The following is a 13,693-nucleotide window of genomic DNA, read 5'->3' on the forward strand; positions in this document are numbered from 1 at the left end:
AATGACCAAAGTAGTCTTCTTTATTACATCCTTTAAAACTTTTCTAAACTAGTAACAGAATAATTTTATGAATTCTTCTTGTTAATCAACAATATCAGTGGAAGTTTAAAAGGAAGCAATTCTTGAATATATACGATAAAATGCATGCATTCATATATGCTTACATAAGCACAAAGTTTACAAATCGTTCTAATAGAACCCAAAACTACATTTTTGAAAGTTTGCAAAAGTTTAAGCTACTAGTAAACTTAAGAGAGTATATAACTTAACAATTCATAAAGTATTGATACTACACAACCACACACACACTCTCTCTCTCTCACATATCAAAAGACTGAAACAAGATAAACATGAAAAAGCTCAACAATGCAATTATACTTCATTACCAATTTTGTTTAAACATTTAACAGGAAACAATACTGTGTATGGATTAAATTGTGTTTTTATTATCTGTACATTTCAGTTACCCAATTAAACTCTGTTCTTCTTTAAACTGACTTTCAGAATTTAAAAGACTTCAATTATTCAGTTTATATCACATCCCTTTAAAACAGATCCTAGAGAAAAAGACAACGGCATGGAAGATGCATCTGACTAAGAGTCTGGAGATCTGAGTTATAATTCCAACTCTGCTTTTTTTTTAATGTATTCTTTTACTGAAGTATATTAATAATATTGTATTAGTTTCAGGTGTACAGCACAGTGATTTAGTATTTTTGCAGATTATACTCCACTATAGGTTATTACAAGATAAATGGGTATAATTCCCTATGCTGTCCTTGTTGTTTATCTATTTTAAATATAGTAGTTTGTTATCTATTAATCCCATACTCCTAATTTGTCCCTCCCTCTCTCCCCTTTGGTAACCACAAGTTTCTTTTCTATGTCTGTGAGTTCGTTTCTGTTTTGCATATACATTCACTTGTATTATTTTTTAGATTCTATATATAAGTGTTATCATACAGTACTTGTCCTCTGATTTATTTACTAATATTTAATTTCAATAGTATTCTCTAGGTCCATCCACATTGCTGCAAATGGCAGTATTTCATTCTTTTTTGTGGCTGAATAATATTCCATTGCATATATATACCATATTTTCTTAATCCAATTGTCTGCTGATGGGCACTTGGATTGCTTCCATGTCTTGGCTACTGTAAATAGTGCTGTTATGAACACTGGGGTTATGTATCTTTTTTAATTAGTGTCTTCATTTTTTCCAGATATATACCCAGGAGTGAAATTGCTGGATCATATGGTAGTTCTATTTTTAGTTTTTTAAAGAACCTCCATACTGTTTTCCACAGTAGCTGACCAATTTACATTCCCACCAACCGTGTACAAGGGTTCCCTTTTCTCCACATCCTCACTAACATTTGCTGTTCACAGACTTCTTCGTGATAGCCATTCTCAATGAGGTGATACCTCATTGTGGTTTTGATTTGCATTTCTCTAATTAGTGATGTTGAGCATCTTTTCATTGCCTGTTAGCTATGGACATGTCTTCTTTGGAAAAATGTCTATTCAGGTCTTCTCCCCATTTTTTCATAGGGTTGTTTGTTTTTTTTGATATTGAGTTGCATGAGCTGTTTGTATATTTTGAATATTAACCCCTTGTTGGTCCCATGATTTGCAAATATTTTCTCCCATTTCATAGGTTGTCTTTTCATTTTGTCAATTATTTCCTTTGCTGTGCAAAAGCTTTTAAGCTTAATTAGGTCTCATTTGTTTATTTTTGCTTTTATTTCTTCTGCCTTAGAAGACTGATCCAAGAAAATATTGCTACAATTTATGTTAAAGAGTGTTCCATCTATGTTCTCTTCTACGAGTTTTATGGTTTCAGGTCTTACATGTAGGTCTTTAGACCATTTTGAGTTTATTTTCGTTAACTCTGCTTTTTTAAATGAAACAATAATAACAGCAGCAGTAGCAACTATTATTCTCTACAGTGTTTCATTTAACCCTAACAACTTGGTTAAGTTCTATTATTATCCTCATTTTACAGATGCAGAAACTGATATAAAAGATCTTTCTAAGCCCATTCTATAAGCCCACCTTCTTTGAAAAATACCTAATTTAATACGATTGATGAGAAATGTCAGATGCCTGAAGGAATAATTTAAGACTTCATATTAACCAGCATACAATACAATACCTTTACAACTGTATTCACAAGGAGAAGCAACAGTTCATGACTTTCATGTAGAAATAAAGAAACAGCCAAATAACCTATAAAATTTGAGAGGAAAAGTCTCATAATTACCTGCCAAAAATTAACATTTCCCAAGAAGTTAAACAAAGCAATAATATATTCCAAAATTTAAGTGTCAAAGATACCAGTTACACGTAAATATAAAAACAAATAGTAAAATAACAAGGTTCAAAAAATTCAGTAAGGAAGATTTCAGATGTTCTTCATCCTGAAGTCTTTCACAATTAGGTATTTCACAGGATATAACTGAAATGGAAAAGAGGCTATGTGCACCAACTTAAAGTCCTGTAAATGACATTAGGAATATATGCCTTCTATCTTCTGTGCAAATCTCTACACAATCAATCAAAACATTTTCTGTCTTGTAGCCAAATATAATTATTCAAAAACTAATAGCTATTACAGTTAATAGTGAGTTACTAGCTATTTGTATTACTGAATGAGCTACCTAATACCAATCCATATGATGTAAATCATCTATTAGCCATAAACAATACCTTATTTTCTCAATGTGAAGATAAACTATTGAATGAATAGAAGTTGTTGCGGAAAGAAACAATGTCTACCACATTAAATGTACTCATTTACTCAAGTACTTTTATTTTAATAATATCAAAACATTAAAAAATACAACTTAAAATTGAGGAAGTACATTAATACTCTGACAAATACCATATGCATGGAATCTAGATGCTCCATGTCATTTTCCTGTCACCCTTAATATTGATAACATTTGTTAGACAGTTACTGTGGGTTAAGTACATTACAAGCCTCACCTCATTTAATCCTCACAACAACTCTATGAGGTAGATATTATTATTATCCCCAATATAATAATGAGGCCCCAAAAGGATAACTGCCCAAGGTCTACAGCTACTACATGGTGGAGCCAAGACTACAACGGAGCCAGTAGGAGTTAGTTCACGTTTTTAACCCCTATGCTATTCTGTCTCTCACACAGTCTACTTTGAGACCTTATTTCCTGACTCCCATTCCCATTGTTTTTCATTCTTCTCAATTCTTCCAGCCTTTTTATTAGCAATTCTAGTGTTAACTATCCCTATTACTATCCAGCATCCACACTGTGTCTGTTGGGGAAGATGGGAAAACTGTTAAAAAAATTTCCTGTTCTCATAACCAAGGAGTAGCAGCATGACCCACTGCAACATCTTCACTGAAGGTCAGAGGAGCAGAGCTATCACTCCCACAATCAGGAGAGAGAAAAAAGAACAAACCAGGACCAGGAAAGAGAAAAACCCTAGACAGCATTTAAAGCAGAAATTAGGTCTTATCAGATTACATCTGTTCAGCTAAGATATCACCCCCTCTCAAGTCACCAATATCAAGATACAAGAAGATCAACAAACTAATCCAAAGACCACCTCAAAACCTTATGAAATCTTAATTCTATCTGTTAAAAAGAATATCCTGTTTTGACAATCAGGGAAAACAAGGAAACTGTTTTGATAATCAGGAAACAGGGAAAAAGATATTCTGTGATTCAAAAAATTTAAAAGGTTTCAGGAAAACAAAGAAAAACAACAATGATTAGAGAATACATTTGATATGACTAAGAGTGAGGTACAGGATAGGAATACAGGCTTTGACTCATAGAAACTTGGGTTTATATTCTGGCTTCACCATTTAGTAGCTCTATGACCTTGGAAAATTGACTTGACCTTTCTGAGCTTCAGTTTTCTCCTCTGTCAAACGAAATATCATCTCACAAGATAAAGCACCTAACATAATTCCTGACTTAGTGGGTACTGAGATTTATTTACTCAACAGTATTCATGTGAAAAATAAGAATGCATTATCCATCAGAGAAAGCACTAAGCCTTAGAAGTCTCAGGAGAGTAGATGAGGCAATGGTACTGGAGTAAAGGCATAAAAAATTTAAATGCTATCTTAAAAAAAACTTCCACTCATTAGCACACATAAAGAATATCTGATACCCACAGACACGTCTTCCTAGGTGTCAATAAAATACTTTCCTAAGGAAGATCATGAATCTCAATAAAAATGACTGTGAGGTTTCCTTAGTCACTGTAACTATGAAATAACCCACATACAAGGTCCTTCACTGCAACATTATTTATTAGAGCAAAAAATAAAAACAACCCATATAGCCACCAATAGGGACCTAGTTGAAAATACTACGGTACATCCATCCGCCCACTGAAAACTATGCAATTGTATAAAAGTATAATGATGTCAAAACAAGATGCGGAATAATCTCTGTAGCATGCTATCTTCTGTGTAAGAGAGAGTATTTGAGTGTGTACCCATGAATTTGCTTGTTTTTTCAAAATGAAACAATGGAAAGATTAATCAGAAGCTAAAGAAAATAGCTACCCATGGGGTAAGGGGCAAAGCTGGTAGAGAGGTTAGAGATAAAAATGAAATTTCTCTGACTATACCTTTTTATCAGGTCTTAACTTTTGGACCATGTACACATGTACTTTTTACATATTTTAAAAATAGGGCTTCCCTGGTGGCACAGTGGTTGGGAGTCTGCCTGCTAATGCAGGGGACACGGGGTCCGGCCCTGGTCTGGGAAGATCCCACATGCCGCAGAGCGGCTAGGCCCGTGAGCCACAACTGCTGAGCCTGCGCGTCTGGAGCCTGTGCTCTGCAATGGGAGAGGCCGTGATAGTGAGAGGCCCGCGCACCGCGATGAAGAGTGGCCCCCACTTGCCACAACTAGAGAAAGCCCTCGCACAGAAACGAAGACCCAACACAGCCATAAATAAATAAATAAATAAATAAAAATTAAAAAAAAAAAAAATTTAGGGAATTCCCTGGCAATCCAGTGGTTAGGACTCAGTGCTTCCACTGCCACAGCCTGGGTTCAACCCCTGGTCGGGGAACTAAGATCCCGCAAGCCACATGGCATGGCCAAAAAAACCAATAAAATAATAAAAATAAATAAAAATAAAAATAAAATTTAATTGAAAATGGAAAAATTACATGAAAGTCTAAAAAGCAAAATATAGCAACAGATGTACAAAGTATAGACTATCTACTGCTTTCAAAATTTCCTGCTGTTAGGGATCTCAGAATTAGTTTGGAAAAGACATGAAAAGACAAACACCGTAAGACAACAGATGGTAGGAGCCACCTGAGAGATCACAGAAGAGTTAAAACTTGGTTTGGAATACAGAAAGGGAGAGACAGGATGCCAGAGGACACTCTACTTGGAGGGAAGAATGTAACAAATCTAGAAGACAAAAGAGTATTTTCGGTGGAGTGAGATTCAACAAGTGGAACAGTGTGTTCATATAGTCTCAGAGTCTTTACCAAGACATCTCCCACGCCGTACCCATCATCTGACAGCACAGGTCAATATAACTTGAGAAGAATGTTGGTCCCTGACAACATGACACTATCAACTTCTTTGAATAAAGAACACGTTCTACTCCTATATTATTCTAAAGTGCTTCCTTCTTAAGTTTCTGATATAAAGCTGTACGTATATGAATACAAGATTTAAGTCCCTGTTTTCCTAACAGACTTAAAGGTTGATTATAGAAACAAAATTTTTTAAAAGATACCTCAAATCCTCATAGTTAACAATTGTGAAACTAGGAGCAGGATACCGAAAATTATTCAAGTCAATTTCAGTTTTATCTATAAAAAAATCATCCCTTATCATTAAACTGATGAGGTTAGACAGACTTTTTAAAATCAGCTTTACTGAGGTATAATTTACATATAAGAAAATTCACCCTTTTAAGTACATAGTTCAATGAGTTTTGACAAAGTCATCTAACCACCATCACAAGAACAGGCAATTTTTCATCTTTTCTATAACTCCAAAACGCTATGAATCAGGAAAACTGATTCCATTTTTAGGCTGTGAGTTTTTGAAGTGTTATCTTTTAAAGCTTTGGAAATCACAAAGCAGTGTTCTAAAAACATACTACACACCTGCCATCATTCACTTTATATAATAGCCAGAACTTTAAGGACAACATTAAGTGCAAGAGTCTTAAATACATACATACCTACTCTTTTTTCTAAAAGGTTTCCTTGTTGTGCCAACTTGATTGCATGTATGTAACCAAAGGAAGCATCATATCCAAGCATTTCACAATATATAAGTCTCACCATACATTCCTTCATCATTTTCTGAAAAACAAAATATCCAGTAACAGTATAAATAAATAGAATGCTTTGACTTTTTTTTTTAGTATGTTGTAATCATTTAATAGGAGAATTCTTTAATCCTGGCACTGAAGAAATAACATATATAAATTAATCACCCAAAGTCAGACTTCATAAATAAAGAGTTTCTCCCAAATTTAACTACCAACAGTACACATTTTAGTAAAATTATCTCAATATTTTGTTACTGGCAACAATACAAAATAAATCAAATGTAGCTATTTCTAATTCTAGGTGCCCCTCGCGTAAAATTTGGTTATAATGTGAGACACGTGGTCCTCAGACAAAATTTCACTCGTGGTACTCTAACGTGGCTTCTAGAATGCAGCACATCATTTTAATATACTTTGTCAAATGAACACATCCATAGAGCTCCCACAAGTTGGTAATAATTTCTGTAATGAAAATATTTTTCACATTTAAAGACCAAATTGCACCTGGAGTTTCTTCAGAATTACTGTGCTATATTATAATAGGCGATAGTTTGTTTTATAAGCATTACTTTTTCAACAATTCTCACAACTATTATGATTTCATTAATGGTATAATCATTCCAATATTTAACCTAACTGGATCTTTCAATATTTATAACACGAGCTAATAACTTATTTTAAGAGATTCTATAAATCTGTTTTATTAGTATGAGAATATCTGTGTCAATATTTATAGCAAATTTTAATCAAAAGTTTAAAATATAAATGTGTTTCAAAATAAGAAAAGCTCAGACTATTTTAATATCTAAAAATTAATTAGGGTTAATATATTACAGGATTACTGAATCACAAAATGCTTAAGAAACAGTAAAATAAAATGTTTTAAAGTAAGAATAACATTTATATTTCATATATATTATATACAGAGAGTAGATTTTATATATATATATATATATATATATATATATACATGTACATGTAAATATGAAGAGTTTAAAAATAAACCATAGGAAAATCTTAAGGGAATAATGTTTAATGATTTAATTCAGGTCACTTGTGTTTAATAAAAGTTAATCCATCAGCACATTAATTAAAACTACTAAACACTGAGAAAACAAGCTTAAAGTATACTGGAAACCTCTTCAAAGGCTTCTACATCAATGAGGAGTGAAAGTATTCATTTACGCCATTAAGTATCAACCTTGATTTTGTAACATTTTATCTCATAGTTTTTCAAAAGTCATTATGGAGTTTGTTTAAGTAAAATTCTATTGCATACATTATTATTCTCTTACTTTTGGAGAAGAAAATGCTTTTCCCAATGCAGGAATTCACTCTAGAAAATTTCTTTAACAAATTATAATCCAACTTCTACATGACCACCTCAGGGACAGACTATTCTGTAAAGTATGCCCAGAGTTGGATGGCCATAAATATTATAAAATCTTCCTTCAAACTCTGGCTCCCTAACTTCTACCTACTTATCTAAATCCTGTCAACACCAGATTTATGTCTGGTAACATGAAAACTGTATTTACTGATGCCAATTATAGGAAATGGAAATCAAACTAAATGAAAAGAGAGAAGCTATTTCTCTATAACATTTCTATCAAGTATCATAACACACAGTGATTTTATACATACACATAAAAACATATACATATCTACACATACACATACATGTACACATACACACACAGATCACATTAACTATGTTTTGAGTTTCATTTGTCCACATATTATTATGACCATAAAAGGAAATATATACATTCTCTCAGACTTTACAAGTGTTATTCACATACATAATCATGTATTCATGCAAAATGATCACCGCAATATTTTTATTAGAAGAGTATTCCACAGCAACTTACACAAAGAAGGCACTCACAAAATATTTGCTGAATAAACGTTGCTTGGAAAAATCTCATTATCTGAAACCACATAAAAATTAAAAGAAAAAAAAAGTAGGCCTTAATCTAACTATGTAGGGACAGTCCCACAGTCCCACAGTGGTCTGCATATGGTGGTCACAGCTTAAATAGTTGCTGGATGAATGCGGTTTGAAAATCAAATTATATGGAACCAAGTTTTTTAAAAACTAGATCCTGATTTAGCTATTGTGCAATATACTCAGTTTTACAGCAAGAAAATCACTTTTCTGCCTTGTCAGCCAACCTATATTCCAAGATATAACAGTAAAATGAGAGATTTACAATATATCAATTCAGGTCTGAAAATACTATTTTATTTTTTACTTTTTTTTTTTTTTTGGCTGCGTTGGGTCTTCGTTGCTGTGCGCAGGCTTTCTCTAGTTGCAGCGAGCGGGGGTTACTCTTCGATGTGGTGCACAGGCTTCTCTTGTTGCGGAGCACAGGCTCTAGGTGCGCAGGCTTCAGTAGCTGCAGCACCCGGGCTCAGTAGTTGCAGCACGTGGGCCCTAGAGCACGTGGGCTCAGTAGTTGTGGTGCGCAGGCTCTAAGGCATGCGGGCTTCAGTAGCTGTGGCACACGGGCTCAGTAGTTGTGGCTCACGGGCTCTAGAGCGTAGGCTCAGTAGTTGTGGCGCACGGGCTTAGCTGCTCCGTGGCATGTGGGAGCCTCCCAGACCAGGGATAGAAGCCATGTCCCCTGCATTGACAGGCGGACTCCCAACCACTGAGCCACCTGTGAAGTCCCCTGAAAATACTATTTTAAATGATGTGTCCTAACCTTCTCCCAGTGCACAACATTAAAACAATAAAATCAGCCTTGGGGTCTCAGGAGTCCCACATTTATGTAACTATCATCATGTTGGCATTGAACTGACATCAGTCAAGCAAGTCTTGCTCTGGTGCAGCCAGTCAGCAATAAAAGGCTAAAGTTAATGTCTGACTTGTTACCATCCATAACTGATCTTGACTGTGATAAATTAGATTTTAGCAACTGATCGATTAATGCCACTATTGAGTCCACAGTGGACCAGATTTCAAATTCAAAATGTGCTGGCACTGACTATGCAAACTTACCAGAGTTGTATTAGGAGCAGAAACAGTTGCTTTCAGATTATTCAGTTCCTGCTGGATTAATTTCTCTTCCTCCTGAAAAAATGAAAATATTTGAATGCATGAATAACCACCTTTTTAAACTCTAACAGTATTTTTAAAGGGAAAAATATAACTTATAATATTTTCAATAAAAAAGAAACATTATTTTAAAGGAGAGTTACAAAAATTATGCACTTAAGATTTGCCTACAGGCATTTCTCCAACCCTCAGAATCATTCCTGGAAAGAATAAATATTTTCATGCTAACTCACCATTCCTCTTTTCTTCACTCAGTTACTGTCCCCTTAAGGACGGGTTAGCAGAAAATGGTTTTTTAAAAAAATTAACAGTGGAGAGAAAGTAGAAAAGCAATTCTTTATGTAGTGGCCCAGAATAAGGTTCTCACACCTTCTCCTTCATGGAATACAGAAACAGGGTAAGAAGGCAGACACAGAAACTGTTCTTTTTCCCTTAAACTATATTCTTCTTCCCTATCCTTTTTTCCTTATTCCTTGCATCCTTTCCCTCACTTCCCATCTCTCTCTCACACACACAGAATAAATACACTGATATGGTTACATCTACTGTCTGCATTGTATTTCACCTCTTTAAGCACTTGACAATTGGCCCCAATTTTGACGAATATCATGCTATCTTTAAATTACACATTGAATTAGCAGATACCCATTAGGTGACTAACCAAGAACTAACAATGCTAGTGAAGTACTGCTACATTTAGATACCTTATGTACAGTTTCTAACTGCAGTTTAAAACCAAAAGTATTTTATTTCACTCAGCCACCTCATAAAAACTAGCAAAGGACAAAATTTTAAGACAAGCAATATCAAGTCTACAAATAATTGTTTTTTGTGATTTTTGAATGTGAAGCTGATCCTCCCCAGTACAACATCATCTTATTTCAGTTCAAAAAAGAACGTTTTTAAACGCTCAGAGCACTTTGAAGAAAAACTTTCTTTGTCTTTTCTTCTCTCCTGACAGATATTTCATTGTATACTGCTTACAGCTGTCTTAAGCCCAAGATGAAGGAACAATTCCTTGGGAAAAGGAAATGTGTTTTACACTGTTTCTTTAGGGTCTAACACATAGTCTCTTCCACAAATATCTTTTGAACAGATTTTGACCTACCACATGATCTTTTTTTAAGATACAAAATCCCTGAAGCTTTGAAAAGTCTGTGGGAACTTAAAAACTTCCATTATAACTGCTCGTTTTCAAAGCCCATCTGAGGCAGAGACTTACTCAGCAAATACTGCATTTAGGGAGAATTATGCTTTTTCTTTGCCCAACCCGTAGGTCTAACCTAAGAACCTCAAGCTCCCCAAACATACTGAACAACAGGTTCAAATGGCAGGGTCTGTTCTAGTGTATGACATCTAGCAGTTGAAAGAACCGGGAGACAGAAAAAAGCCGAGTGCGAAAGAAACTTTTTAGGAGAATAATGCTGACACTTCCATGGCACCTGGTAGTTTCACACGCTCGATGTCTCATCTAACTCTCGAAACAACCTATGAAATATGTATTGGTACTCTGTTACGTCAACGTTCAAGAACCACACGGAGGCTCAAAGATTAAAGGTATCTGCCCCCAGATAATAATGAGTCAGTGTCAGGGCCAACCGTGGAAACCTGGCCTCCCAGCTGTCAGTCCGGGCAGCAAAGTGACGCTTCCGGACAGACGCCAGGACCGACAGACACACACGCCTCACAGCCAGCCCCGGAGGCTCGCCGCCGGACCGGAGCCTCCCAGCGAGGGGGCCTCCCCGAGGCGCCCCTGACCTCCCGGCTCGGAGAACACCTACGTGCTTGGAGGTGAGCGCGGTGATGCCGCGGACCAGGCCTCCCAGTCGGGAGGAGAAGGACGCCTTGGCGGCCGCGGGCCCGCTAGCCGACTGGTTCTGCAAGAAGAGTCCCGGCAGCGCCGTCAGCGTCTTCTCCACAATGTCGCTCATCGCCGCCGCCGCCGCCGCCGCCACCCGCCCTCCGGTCTCCGCCCGGCCTCATGCCCAGGCCCTGCCCCGCCGCCTCCCCGGCCTCCGTAGGCACTTCCTGTTTGTTTGAAAAAGAAATCTTTATTCACGTCCCGCGCGGACAAGCACAGTGTCGTTCTAGAGAGCCGCCGCCGGAGGGCGCGAGAGTCCGCGAGCAAAAGACCGCGCGCCAAGCCTGCGCGGACTTGGTCCTCCTGTGGAGGAGCAGAAGGGCCGGACGCTCCCGGTTTCGATGGCAACCCCTGCGTCCCGAGCTTCTCTGGGTCCTCCTGAGGTAGCCGCTGCCGTCTGTCCCTCTTACACTTCGGCCGCAAAAGTCTCCCTTTCCCTTTGGCCGCCTCCGCGCTGCCCGAGACCGCACGGGGAGGTGGCCATTCCTGGCCCTCTCTCGGCAGCCTCTCACTGACTGGGGGACCACCGCCAATCCGCCCACCTCCCTCGGCCGCACTCGGAGGGGCGGAATCGATGCTGGGCCCCGGCGCCACGCGCGGCCCTGGCCCTGGCGGTGCCGGGGACCCTGGTGGTGTTGAATGACGGCGCCGCTGCCCTGTGGACTCATCCTACCGGGTTCAGCGCCCGCCGCGTATGGGGGACTCTCGGCCACTGTCCCTTCCCCTCCGCCCCCCTTCTCCTGGGGTTTGGGGAGGCAGCCAGGAAGGGGCAGTGGTCGGTTGGCCACCCCCGCGCCCCCCAGACCCCCTGCTCCTGCCCAGCAGGTCGCAGTCCTATCCTCTCACAACGCTCTGTTCTTTTCCATTCTAGCACTGATGGCAGTTGCCACTACATAAATATGTATCTCCCTGTCTTATTCATTGCTGTCACCTCAGCTTCCATCTAGAACAGAATTTAGTGCAGTGCTTTTGAGAATGTGGTCTGGTGAGTTCCGAAGGAGACCCTAACAAAGGATCCAGGAAGTCAAAATTATATTCATAATATTACTTAAATGTTATTTGTTGTTTTCACTCTCATCCTCTCCAGAGCGTATAGAGAAGTTTTCAAGAGGATAGAGGACTTACAACCTCTCAACTGACTGATGAAGTGTGTGCTTGAGTACTGTTGTATTTTATAGATTCGTCTAAGGGTTAGGGTATAAGTGCGTTTTCAGAGATTAACTCAGTTTGTCCTCAGTACTTCCAGTGTGTTCTTACAAGCTATCTTCATGATGAAATAAAAATTCATATTTTAAGGCAAGACGAGAAATGTAGACATAAAATTTTTCTCCGCCCATTTGGGCCTCCTCTCTCCCCTCTAGTGTTCATTGTGCAACTGCATCATGCATTAACCAGACTTCCCCAATGGCAGAAGTATCTGCTCAGCCGTAAAGATCAATTTTTCTTCTTCTGGCACCAGCCATGTAACTCTTAGAAGATAACATTCCTCTCTCAATCCTGTAAGGGATCACGATGCTCCACCACTCACCTTGTATGTGCAGACAACTTTGGTGAACTTTATGTACAATGCCAGTATATCATTTCCCTTAAAGATAGCGGGTGGTGCACAACAGGCTGGTCAGATGACCTGGGGAGATGCTGGGCCACACCTAGTGGAAGTTCTTTGCTTAAATATTTACTTAGAACGTTACTTGTATTCCACGTATTTTATAAGATTATTGGTTTTTTGCATCACCAAATGTGTTTCTGAGCCTCAGATAAAATTAATGATGATTAGGTGATTTGAAACTATTGGTCAAATATATAGTCCTATAAGATCAATGATCTTAATAGTGTAACTCCAAATATGGGAAGAAGCAACAAGAGGGAACCGTTTCCTGGACCGTAACAGACTAGTAAGACAGGCAGTCCAGAGGCTTTTGATTACTGTTAACAGGGCCTAGTCCAGTAATAGCACAGTGAGGGGCATATCAATGAAATCCTTGCCTGACCTGGGAATGAGCATTCCTAGCACCATGGGACAAATTGGTCATGAAATGACTCCCAAACCTTAGTCAAAAGTAAGACCAAAAGGGAAGGGTTTGTAAAATAAAGAATGTTACCTATCATCCAGTTATACAAAAATCAAGTCATTAGCTACTGCAGTTGCTGACCTACAATATACCCTGAAAAGAATTTAGCATGAGGCACTTTGTGCTCTGGAAAACTGACAGAACTGGCCCTCAGATAGTTAGATATTTTTAGGAGAAAATTTTATGAACCCAGCATCTTCTTATACTTAGAAAAGCACTAAAACCCTTAACTAATATATCTGTTCCTCGCAAATAGCACTAACCTTCTACCAAGGTGAATGAATGCTTGATTGCACATACCCCTATGCCAAAGTCACGTATACTACTGGCCTCCCCCTCTACCTCTTCAGAACAGTTCTCAGACCTCTCTGAGAGACTGTCTCCCAG

At 38.1% G+C, this 13,693-nt stretch overlaps 1 protein-coding gene across 1 annotated transcript in view; it reads right to left on the bottom strand.

The window, feature by feature from the left end:
* The window catches only part of AP4E1 (adaptor related protein complex 4 subunit epsilon 1), a 64,227-nt gene extending 52,863 nt beyond the window's left edge, over positions 1-11,364 (bottom strand). Inside the window, exons 1-4 of the mRNA XM_061182139.1 lie at positions 11,155-11,364; positions 9,317-9,388; positions 6,220-6,343; positions 2,156-2,229 (exon numbers count right to left, since the gene is read on the bottom strand). Of these exons, the coding sequence (XP_061038122.1) occupies positions 2,156-2,229; positions 6,220-6,343; positions 9,317-9,388; positions 11,155-11,304 (420 nt within the window). The 5' untranslated portion in view covers positions 11,305-11,364. The remainder of the gene's footprint in view (positions 1-2,155; positions 2,230-6,219; positions 6,344-9,316; positions 9,389-11,154) is intronic.
* Between the last annotated feature and the right edge of the window lie 2,329 nt (positions 11,365-13,693).

This window comes from Eubalaena glacialis, chromosome 2 (genome assembly GCF_028564815.1).
Source record: "Eubalaena glacialis isolate mEubGla1 chromosome 2, mEubGla1.1.hap2.+ XY, whole genome shotgun sequence".
Classification (NCBI taxonomy): Eukaryota; Metazoa; Chordata; class Mammalia; order Artiodactyla; family Balaenidae; genus Eubalaena; species Eubalaena glacialis.